We start from the raw sequence: 12,452 nt of genomic DNA on the forward strand, positions 1-12,452 counted from the left end.
TGACAGAGTTAAACCATATAACCATATAACAGTTACAGCACAGAAACAGGCCATCTCGGCCCTTCTAGTCTGTGCCGAACACTTATTCTCACCTAGTCCTATCTACCTGCACTCAGACCATAACCCTCCATTCCTTTCCCGTCCATATACCGCTCTAATTTATTTTTAAATTATAAAATCGAATCTGCCTCCACCACTTCCACTGGAAGCTCATTCCACACAGCTACCACTCTCTGAGTAAAGAAGTTCCCCCTCATGTCACCCCTAAACTTTTGTCGCTAAATTCTCAAATCATGTCCTCTTGTTTGAATCTTCCCTACTCTCAATGGAAAAAGCTTATCCACGTCAACTCTGTCTATCCCTCTCATAATTTTAAAGACCTCTATCAAGTCCCCCCTTAACCTTCTGCGCTCCAAAGAATAAAGATCTATCTTGTTCAATTTTTCTCTGTAACTTAGGTGCTGAAACCCAGGCAACATTCTAGTAAATCTCCTCTGTACTCTCTCTATTTTGTTGAAATCTTTCCTATAATTTGGCAACCAAAATTGTACACCATACTCCACAATTGGCCTCACCAATGCCTTGTACAGTTTTAACATTACATCCCAACTTCTATACTCAATGCTCTGATTTATAAAGGCTAGCACACCAAAAGCTTTCTCTACCACCCTATCTACATGAGATTCCACCTTCAGGGAATTATGCACAGTTATTCCTAGATCCCTCTGTTCAACTGCATTCCTCAATTCGCTACCATTTATCATGTACGTCCTATTTTGATTTGTCCTGCCAAGATGTAGCACCTCACACTTATCAGCATTAAACTCCATCTGCCATCTTTCAGCCCACTCTTCCAAATGGCCTAAATCTCCCTGTAGACTTTGAAAATCTACTTCATTATCCACAACACCACCCATCTTAGTATCATCTGCATACTTACTAATCCAATTTACCACACCATCATCCAGATTATTGATGTATATGACAAACAACAGTGGACCCAACACAGATCCCCGAGGCACCCCACTAGTCACCGGCTTCCAACCTGACAAACAGTTATCCACCATTACTCTCTGGTATCTCCCATTCAGCCACTGTTGAATCCATCTTGCTACCCCACTATTAAAACCCAACAATTGAACTTCTTAACCAACCTTCCATGAGGAACCTTGTCAAAAGCCTTACTGAAGTCCATATAGACACCATCCACCGCTTTATCCTCATCAATTTCACGAGTAACATCTTCAAAAAATTCAAGAAGATTAGTCAAACATGACCTTCCAGGCACAAATCCATGTTGACTGTTCCTAATCAGACCCTGTTTATCCAGCTGATTATATATTATCTCTAAGTATCCTTTCCATTAATTTGCCCACCACTGACGTCAAACTAACAGGTCTATAATTGCTAGGTTTACTCTTAGAACCCTTTTTAAACAATGGAACAACATGCACAGTACGCCAATCCTCGGGGACTATTCCCGTTTCTAATGACATTTGAAATATTTCAGTCATCGCCCCTGCTATTTCTGCACTAACTTCCCTCAATGTCCTAGGGAATATCCTGTCCGGACCTGGAGACTTATCCACTTTTATATTTTTCAAAAGTGTCAGTACTTCCTCTTCTTTGATCCTCATAGTTTCCATAGCCAGCCTACTTGTTTCCCTTACCTCACATAATTCAATATCCTTCTCCTTGGTCAATACCGAAGAAAAGAAATTGTTCAATATCTCCCCCATCTCTTTTGGCTCTGCAGATAGCTGTCCACTCTGACTCTCTAATGGACCAATTATATCCCTCGTTATCCTTTTGCTATTAATATAGCTGTAGAAACCCTTTGGATTTACTTTCACCTTACTTGTCAAAGCAACCTCATATCTTCTTTTAGCTTTTCTAATTTCTTTCTTAAGATTTATTTTATATTCTTTATACTCCTCAAGCACCTCATTTACTCCTTGCTACCTATAATTATTGTAGATCTCTCACTTTTTACAAACCAAGTGTCCAATTTCCCTTGAAAACCATGGATCTTTCCAATCGTTACTCTTTCCTTTCAACCAAACAGGGACATAAAGATTCTGTACTCTTAAAATTTCACCTTTAAATGTCCTTCATTTCTCTATTACATTCTTCCCATAAAACAAAATGTCCAAATTCACTCCTTTTAAATCCTCATAGTTAGCCTTTCTCCAATCAAAAATCTCAACCCTTGGTCCAGTTCTGACCTTCTCCATAATTATATTGAAACTAATGGCATTGTGATCACTGGATCCCCAACACATACCTCCGCCACCTGACCTGTCTCATTTCCTAACAAGAGGTCTAGCACTGCCCCTTCTCTAGTAGGTACCTCTATATATTGCTGAAAAAAACTATCCTGCACACATTTAAAAAACTCCAAACCATCCAGTCCTTTTACAGAATATGTTTCCCAGTCTATGTGTGGAAAATTGAAATCTCCCACAATCACTACCTTGTGCTTACTACTAATATCTGCAATCTCCTTACATGTTTGCTCTTCCAATTCTCGCTCCCCATTAGGCAGTCTATAATACACCCCTATAAGTGTTGCTACACCTTTCCCATTTCTCAGTTCCACCCAAATAGCCTCCCTAGACGAGCCCTCTAATCTATCCTGCCAAAGCACTGCCGTAATATCTTCCCTGACAAGCAATGCAACACCTCCAACTCTTGCCCCTCCAATTCTATCACACATGAAGCATCGAAATCCTGGAATATTTAGTTTCCAATCACAGCCATCCTACAACCATGTTTCACTAATCGCCACAACATCATACTTCCAGGTGTCAATCCAGGCTCTAAACTCATCCGCGTTTCTTATAATGCTCCTAGCATTAAAATATACGCATTTAAGAAACCCACTACCTCTTATTCTCTATTATCTTTTTCTTCTTTCTCCCCTACATGTTGGGACTGAGTGCTTCCCTTCTCTGCCTCTTGCCTCACACACTGTCTACTAGCTTTCTCTATTTGAGTCCCTCCACCCAACCGTTCTAGTTTAAAGTCTCCCCAGTAGCCTTTTCAAATCTCCCCGCCAGGATATTGGTTCCCCTCGGGTTCAAGTGCAACCAGACCTTTTTGTACAGGTTGCACCTTCCACAAAAGAGGTACCAATGATCCAGAAACTTGAATCCCTGCCCTCTGCACCAGTCCCTCAGCCACGCATTTATCCTCCATCTCACTCCATTTCTACTCACTGTTGCGTGGCACAGGCAGTAATCCTGAGTGTTACTTTTGCGGTCCTTCTCCTTAACTCTCTTCCTAACTCCCTAAATTCTCATTTCAGGACCGCTTCTCTTTTCTACCTATGTCATTGGTACCTATATGTACTCTCCCTCCCATTTCAGGATATCTTGGGCACGTTCAGACAAATCCCAGACCCTGGCACCAGGGAAGCAAACTACCATCCGGGTCTCCTGACTGCGGACCCCCCCCCGCCTCCCCAGGTCCTCTCTATGACCTCCTCACTCTCCCTGACCAGACAGAGGTCATGGAGCTGCTGATCCAGGTTCCTAATACGGTCCCTTAGGAGCCCCATCTCAACGCACCTGGCGCAGATGTAGACGTCTGGAAGGCTATCAGACTCCATGACTTCCCACATCTGACATCCAGAACAGTAAACTGCCCTGGCACTCATACTCCCCCCTTACCTTAATTAAGGAGGAAGTGCGGGGAGTGCAAAAAGGAACTGCAGAATGCTGAACCCCGGAAAAAAATACAAAGTGCTGGAAGAAATCAGCAGGGCCGGGAGTATCTGGGGTTACTCCCAATTAGCTGCTTCCTCTAGTCCGCTTCCACCAATCAGCGGCTTCCCCTAGACCACTTGTTTTGAAGTGTGATGGAACGTTGCAGATCTATAAATATCATTAAATGGGTCTTACATTCATTGCCCAAGAATGGAAAACAAATACATAAAGAAGCCATAGAAACATGGACCAGTTGAGAATAAGAAATCACAGAGACACAAGATTGTGGGATCTTGAGAAAAACATAAAGTGCTTGAGGAACTCTGATGGTCAGCCAGCATCTCCGGGAGGAATGGAAATACAACATTTTAGGTTGATACCCTTTTCACACAACAAATCAGTCTTGTTTTACTTTGAATTGGATTTGGCCTGATGCATTATGTGGCCTTTAAACTACAGTTTTAAGCAAAGATGAGCATTGAAAACATACTCACGAGGTACAATAATTTTTTTACTGCATTGTGCGATTTAATGGAATAGTACATTAACTAACTTCCATCATATCGCTATGGCTGGTTGAGTGTGATGCTATAGACTTTGTACAGAATTGCTGCAAACATTGTAAATAAATGGTACTATCTTGTCCGAAAATGGATATTCATCACTTTCATGCCCTTGGGTAAACCTAATGAATGGCTTATATTGGTGTTGGCTGTGCAGTTCGTCATTATTAATTAGTTTTTATTCATTTGTTAGATTTTTCATATATTTTTTATTATAGATTTAGGATGAGAGATGGATAAATTGAACTGTGAACAGCACACCATGGGAACAGGCCCTTCAGCCCACAATGTCCATGCAGAACATGATGCCAAACTAATCCCCTCTGCCTCCATGTGATCCATATCCCTCAATTCCCTGGAATGGATGCTGCAGTGTTAGAGGATATCAGTTAACCACAAAAAGCTAAGGTGAGTGAACAGTAAGCTGTGATGAAGATGAAGGGTGATCTTATTGAGGTGTATAAGATCATGAGAAGAATAGATCGGGTAGATGCACAGAGTCACTTGCCCAGAGTAGGTGACTCGAGGACCAGAGGACATAGGTTCAAGGTGAAGGGGAAAAGATTTAATAGGAAGCTGAGAGGTACCCCCTTTTCACACAAAGGGAGGTGGGTGTATGGAACAAGCTGCCAGAGGAGTAGTTGAGGCAGGGATGATCTCAACATTTAAGAAACAGTTAGACTGGTTCATGGATAGGACAGGTTTGGAGGGGTATGGACCAGACGCATTATTTAAGAGTCTGTCGGATATGCACATGGATATGCAGAAAATGGTGGGATATGGATCACGTGCAGGCAGAGAAGATTAGTTTGACTTGGCATCATGTTTGGCATGGACATTGTGAGCCAAAGGGCCCGGTTCTGTGCTGCATTGTTCTCTGCACTGTTTTTAAGTTTATAAAATATTCTTGCATGCAGACGTTTGATGAAGTAAAATTGGACATTAATATTCTATTGAAAAACATAGACATTTTGTTTAAAATTTGTAACTATTTGCTCTTGTTCGTTTCACTGTAACCAAGTTCAATATAGAAAAAATATTTGACATACTTACAATAGAACGTTTGCAACAATTGCATCCACATCAAATAATGTATCAACTGCAAAGCTCCTAAGCAATATATTACCCCTAGTAAAAATAAAACATAATTTTAAGCATCAGTTAACAGTCTTCATTACATACAGCTTTCCAGTATTGGCCACAAGTGTAAATATACTCCATTAGCGAGTTAAAAGATATCAGTGAGATATTTTCAACAAACTGAACGTAATCAATTTTAGAACTTAATTCTTGTTAAACGTGAAGCACAGTGGAAACTTGAAAAACAAAAACACGTTATCCCTAATTTAGGCTCCTTATAGCCTTCGAATTACCATTACGTTCAATAAATTCAAACTGCAAACTGGGCTCATGCTTTCAAACTGAAAATATTGGTAAAAATGGTGCTAAATATTGTTTTTGCCACCAACAAACTCATCCTTTGTTTCATTACAACCTTGGTTTGTCTTTCTGGTTTGGTCTTTCACTATCATTCCCATTTATCACTCAATATTTTCTACAATACTGCAAGATGTTGGTGCAAGACCTGGATCTGTAACTTTAGGGCCTGTCCCACTTGGGCGACATTTTCAGCGACAGCCTGAAAAGAGGTTGTCGCATCGTGGTCGGGTCCAAGGGGTGATGCGTGGTAACGCATATAGTGACGCGCGGTGTCTCCCTGTCGCCCCTGGATTTTGGAATGTTCAAAATCCAGGGGCAACATTTGGGAGTCTCTGGGTGTCTCATCATGTCATGCACCCTGTCACACGCTGACGTATGCTGTCCTGCGGGTGACACCCGGTTAGGGTTAGGGTTGGGGTTGGGGTTATGGACCACAGATGGGCTGTAAAATATTCTTCCTTCAATGCATGGATTTTAAACATTAATATATTAAAATGAATACAATAAAATCATTTGTGCAAATGAAAAGATGTCTGAGTCGTTCAGTTTTATTTACAGATTTATTGGCCCGCTTCCAGATCCAATCACTGTCTCTAACTTTTCACAGGGATGGATTCAGTGAGTGTAGACTGAACTCCCCTCTACCTATAGATAGAGAAATTTGGAGTTTTCTTTCCCAGTCATTCTTAATTTTATCAAATGTATCAATTTGTAATTTCAAAATCAACTCATAAATAGCCTTTCTGATGAGGGTTCAAATGTAAATTTTTTTCCAAGATTTCGGTTTGATGTGGTAACGGAAAAAAAGGGTAGCCTTAAAAAAATGTCTAACTTCTAAATATCTAAAAAAGTGTGAGTTAGGTAAATTATATTTATTGGAGAGTTGTTCAAAAGACATAAAACAACCATCCAAAAACAAATCACGAAAAGCTACTAATCCCTTCCTCTTCCATAACAGAAAGGCTTAATCAGTACTTGAAGGTTAGAAGAAAAAATTAGATACGATAGGACTCGATTAGATAAAATCATTCAATCCTAAAAACTTACGAAATTGAAACCATATTCGGAATGTATGTCTTATTATTGGATTAGTCGTATATTTATTCAATCTCATAATTGTAAAAGGTAACAAGGCCCCTAGAATAGAAGCCAATGATAGATCTTGCATAGAATCACGTTCAAGGTTTATCCATCCTGGGCATTGGGTATCTTCTAAATCTTTTGTCCAAAATGTTAAATAACGAGCAATAGTAGAATCTAAGGTTCGGCAGTGCCAAACCACCGTCTTTTTTTGATTTCTGTAAGTATTTTTTACTTAGTCTGGAATTTTTATTCTGCCTTATATATGAAGAAATTTTGGAGTCAATAATATCAAAGAAAGATTTAGCAATAAAAATTGGTATCATCTGAAATAAATACAAACGTTTAGATAAGATAAACATTTTAATTGCATTGATTAAAGATAAGGACATTGGTGACCATTTAGTAAACTGTTGTTTGATATGGTCAATTAGAGGTGTAAAATTAGCTTTAAATAAATCCTTGTGTTTCTTGGTAATCTTAATACCTAAATAAGTAAAACATCACCTATTCCTTCGCTCCATAGAAGCTGCCTCACCCACTGAGTTTCTCAAGCATTTTTGTCTACCTATTTTCAGGCTGTCGCCGAAAATGTCACCCGAGTGGGACAGGCCCTTCGGGAAGAAGGTACAAGAGCCTAAAACCATAACCAGCAGGTTCAAGACAACTTTACCCAGCAGCATCATGCTCTTGAACACTGCCCAATACTAACACAGGAGGTTGAGGGCTGAGGCTTTATAAGTCGCTGGTCACGCCACATTCAGAATATTGTGAGCAGTTTTGGCCCCAAATCTGAGGAAGGATGTGTGCTGAGGTTTGAGAGGGTCCAGAAGAGGTTTACAAGCAGATCTCAGAGCTAATTGGATTAACGTATGAGGAGTGTTTAATAGCTCTGGGCCTCTACTCCCTGGATTTTAGAAGACTAAAAGGGGATCTCATTGAAACCTATTGAATAATGAAAGGCCTAGATAGAATGGCCATGGAGAGGATCTTTCCAGTAGTGGGTGAGTCTAGGACCAGAGGCCACAGCCTCAGAATAAAAAGACATACGTTTAAAATGGCGATGAGGACAAATCTATTTAGCCAATGGGTGGTAAAACTGTGGAATTAATTGCTACATTGGGTATTTTAAAAACAGAAATTGATAGGTTCATGTCTATGAATGATCTTACAGGTGTTCCTTGGAGTGTAGTAGGATTGGTGGGGGGGGGGGGGGGGGGGGGGGAGGGGTGGTTTTATAGAGGAGTATGAGATCATGAGGGGAACAGAAAGAATTAATGCACCGTATTTTACCCAGGGTAAGGGAATCAAGAACCAGAGTTGGGCCGAAAATCTAACGGCATAAATATATTGGCTGAGCTTTCGGAATTGAGAAGATCTTTCAGAATTGAGAAGATTCACCTCAAATTGAAATTGTTTTAAACATTCCACAATGGTATTACAAATATATGTCAATTTACCGGAAAAGGTAGGCTTCCTTCAGGACAAGGTTATTTTCACAATATTTAGGCACGTTTTCTATGGTGCAGTCGACCTACAAATAGTTGCAGAATATTTTAATACGATAATGTATAAAAATGCTTATACATGCAACAATACCTAGCTTTCTAGTAATTAACATTCTTTTTTCCATCAAAACGTTCCACCAATCTTTTCCTCCATTCCTCAAGAAATACAAATGCTCCGAGAATGGTTTCTTTTATATTATTTACTGTCTCTCCTAGTTGTGTTTGGGGAGGTAGAAAAAAAAAACCTAATTCGTAAATGGTTGCAGTCCCTGTCATGGGTCTTTAAAGCCCTGTCCCACTGTACGAGTTCATTCAAGAGTTCTCCCGAGTTTGCCCCGATTCGAACTCGGAGATTTACGGTAATGGCCTCTCGTGGGTACTCGGGGCTCTCGTGGACATTTTTCAACATGTTGGAAAATCTTCACGAGCTTATCGCGTTTCCCAAGTACCTGCCGTTAGCGTTACGAGCCGCTTAGAGACGTCCCCGAGCTCCGACGTTTCCGCTACGTTCATTCTACGTGCTTACCACGAGTTTGATTTTTTTTTAACTCGGGAGAGCACTTGAATGAACTCGTACAGTGGGACAGGGCTTTTATTAGCAAAGTCGATAAGCTGGAAAGAATGCAGAGAAGATTCATGAGAATGCCACCAGGACCCGAGGGACCGAGCTATAGGGAGTGATTAGGCAGGCGCACACGTTATTCCTTGGATCGCAGAAGGCCAAACGGTGACCTTGTAGAGGTGTATAAAATCATTAGGGGAATTGACAGAGTGAATGCACAGTGTCCTTTTCCCAGAATAGGGGGATTAAGAACAACAGGGCAAAGGTTTAAACTGAGAGAGGAAAGAATGAATAGGAACCCAAGGGGCAACGTTCACTCAGAGGGCAATGGGTATATAGAGTGAGCTGCCAGAGGAGGTAGTTGTTGCACGTGATATAACAGCATTTAAAAGACCCCTGGACAAGTCCATGGATAGGAAAGGTTTAGAGGAATACAGTCCTAAAGCAAGCTTAGACGGGCCATCATGATCTGCATAGATGAATTGGGTCGACAAGCACGTTTCCAAGCTGTATGACTCTATAAGCAGACTATTATCTAAATGGTGGCCGATTGGGAAAGGGGGAGATGCAGCGAGACCTGGGTGTCATGGTACACCAGTCATTGAAGGTAGGCATGCAGGTGCAACAGGCAGTAAAGAAAGCGAATGGTATGTTGGCTTTCATAGCAAAAGGATTTGAGTATAGGAGCAGGAAGCCTGCAGTTGTACAGGGTCTTGGTGAGACCACACCTGGAGTATTGCGTACAGTTTTGGTCTCCAAATCTGAGGAAGGACATTATTGCCATAGAGGGAGTGCAGAGAAGGTTCACCAGACTGATTCCTGGGGTGTCAGGACTGTCTTATGAAGAAAGACTGGATAGACTTGGTTTATACTCTCTAGAATTTAGGAGATTGAGAGGGGATCTTATAGAAACTTACAAAATTCTTAAGGGGTTGGACAGGCTAGATGCAGGAAGATTGTTCCCGATGTTGGGGAAGTCCAGGACAAGGGGTCACAGCTTAAAGATAAGGGGGAAATCCTTTAAAACCGAGATGAGAAGAACTTTTTTTCACACAGAGAGTGGTGAATCTCTGGATCTCTCTGCCACAGAGGGTAGTTGAGGCCAGTTCATTGGCTATATTTAAGAGGGAGTTAGATGTGGCCCTTGTGGCTAAGGGGATCAGAGGGTATGGAGAGAAGGCAGGTACGGGATACTGAGTTGGATGATCAGCCATGATCATATTGAATGGCGGTGCAGGCTCGAAGGGCCGAATGGCCTACTCCTGCACCTAATTTCTATGTTTCTATAACACCTGTAATAGCACTGTAATATTTTTCCCTTTCTGCAGACACCACCAACCAATAACTTCAAATATCAAGGCACAGATTTAGATGCTGAAATCTTGAGCATAACACAAAATGCCAGATGAACGCAGCAGGTCAGGTAGCAGTCTTTTAGAAGGAAACATTACCTGTCTATTCCCTCCATGGATGCTGCTGAGCTCCTCCAGCACTTATGTTTATTCCTCCAAATATTGAGATAGCCAAGGCTGACCTCAGGAGTGGACATGGTAAAACAACACTTTGCAAAACAATTATTGTTGTTACAATATGGTCACCACTGTACTAGCTGGACAGTTAAACTTCCATTCACTTTGTTGAGTTTAATAGTGAAACAGGTTTTTCTCATTAAAATCAAGAATACATTTTCTAGCCTCACATCGCACCCATATTTACAAATGTAGCATCCTATTCTTAATAATAAACAGCATTTAAAATAAATTGTTTTATCCCAGTAATTTTACTTCACCTGAGCCACTGTAATGCCATACTCCTCAAGTGATTCTGATGACAGTTCTAACTGTTGAAGGAAAAGGCTGACTGATGGGTTTGCTGAAACATAGAAGACAGTGATGTGTTAGTGCTTTAAACAATATTTCTTCCATAATAAATAGCAAGTGATACTGCGTTGAAATGCCAGCCTACATTATGTATATGTGAAGAAAGACACAAAATGTTGGAGTAACTCAGCGGGTCAGGTCTGGAGAACATAGATACATGATGTTTTGGGTCAGGGCCCTTTTTCAGGCTCATTATTATATGTATATGTATGTGATCTGCCAACTATATAGCATGGACACAGGCCTTTCCATCCAACTTGTCCATGTTGAACAAGATGCCGTACGTAAGCTAGTCTTGCTTGGCTGCACTTGGCCCGTATACCTATACACGACTAGTACAACAATCTAATTATTATAATTGAATAAAGATGGAAAGGAGGAATGGATTTAATCAGAACAACTGATAATAACCAGTGTACAGCGTTCAATTATCATTCACATGAAATTCAAATTAATTTGACGAATTAGACAATTTCTGAAAGAAAACTCAGATATGAAATCTGCATTGATTCTTTTCAAGTGAATACCATAGACCAGTCAAAGATCGAAACATTTGTGTACAATTTTCCCCAGTAGTTGAAATTCAATTTAAATCCAATTATAATAATTTTGAGTTATTTTTGGAGCTGTGCTCTTCAAGGTTAATTGATCAGTTCTCTGCTATTTAACATTTGAGTGTCCTTGAATCCTATAGGGGCTGAGCTAGAGAGAGGTTGGGCAGGCTGGACTTTATTCCTTGGAGTGCATGAGGCTGAGGGATCTTATAGAAATGTATGTAATCTTGAGGAGAATAGATAGGGTGAAAGCTTCGTCTTTTTACTCAGGGTAGGAGAATCAAAACCAGAGAGCACAGGATCACATTGAGAGTGGCCGTTGAGGGGCATTTATTTCACTCAGAGGGTGGTGGGTAAATGGAAAAAACTGCCAATGGTGGTAGTTGAGGCCAGTATTCTTAGGCTTTTAGAGGCACTTCGATAGGTACATGGATAGAAAGATTTAGAAAGATAATGGGCCAAACACAAGCAAATGTCTCCATGCTCTATGACTCAATGACTCGTGTATTAAGCACTCAACATCGCAACTTAGCTGCAAAATGGCCCTCTTGTGCATGAATCACAGAAAGTTAGCAAGCAGATATGATGAAACTGTTATGAGGACAAATGGCCTTTATTGCAAGACGGGTTATAGTTTATAAAAAGGGAAGATTTCAAAGTCAAAGTCAATTTTATTCGTCACATGCACATCACATGCAGTGAAATGAATTTGCCAGCAGCAATACACTCAAAAAGAACACACAATACACAATAAAAATTGAACACAAACATCCACCACAGCATTCTTCATTGTGGTGGAAGGCAACAAATTTCAGCCAGTCCTCCTCCTTTGTTCATCCATGGTCTGGGCCATAGACCCTCCCTAGTCACCACTACAGGCGGCCTGATGTACAGGCGGTGGAACACGCTTGCAGGTCCCAAATCGGTGCTTTCCTACCGGAGTCCGTGGCTTCAGGATGTTATAGGCCGCAAGCCGGCGGTCGAAGCTCTTCTCTGACGATCCCTGGCGAGGGATCCCAGGCTCCGGATGGTAAGCCCACACCCCCCCCACGACTAGAAGCTTCGCAGGCCGTGGCTTCAGGATGTTATAGGCCGCGGGCCGGCATTCGGAGCTCTTCTCGGCGATCCCTGGCAAGGGATCACAGGCTCTGGATGATA

General features: G+C 41.1%; 1 protein-coding gene across 3 annotated transcripts in view; it reads right to left on the bottom strand.

Moving 5' to 3' along the window:
• Positions 1-12,452, bottom strand: part of txndc16 (thioredoxin domain containing 16) — a 77,284-nt gene that overhangs the window by 53,578 nt on the left and 11,254 nt on the right. For all 3 annotated transcript variants that reach the window (XM_055640416.1, XM_055640417.1, XM_055640418.1), the window contains 3 exons: positions 10,650-10,732; positions 8,251-8,324; positions 5,324-5,398 (listed from right to left, as the gene is read on the bottom strand). In XM_055640416.1, the coding sequence (XP_055496391.1) occupies positions 5,324-5,398; positions 8,251-8,324; positions 10,650-10,732 (232 nt within the window). The remainder of the gene's footprint in view (positions 1-5,323; positions 5,399-8,250; positions 8,325-10,649; positions 10,733-12,452) is intronic.

The sequence above is a fragment of the Leucoraja erinacea genome, chromosome 9 (genome assembly GCF_028641065.1).
Source record: "Leucoraja erinacea ecotype New England chromosome 9, Leri_hhj_1, whole genome shotgun sequence".
NCBI classification, from domain to species: Eukaryota; Metazoa; Chordata; class Chondrichthyes; order Rajiformes; family Rajidae; genus Leucoraja; species Leucoraja erinaceus.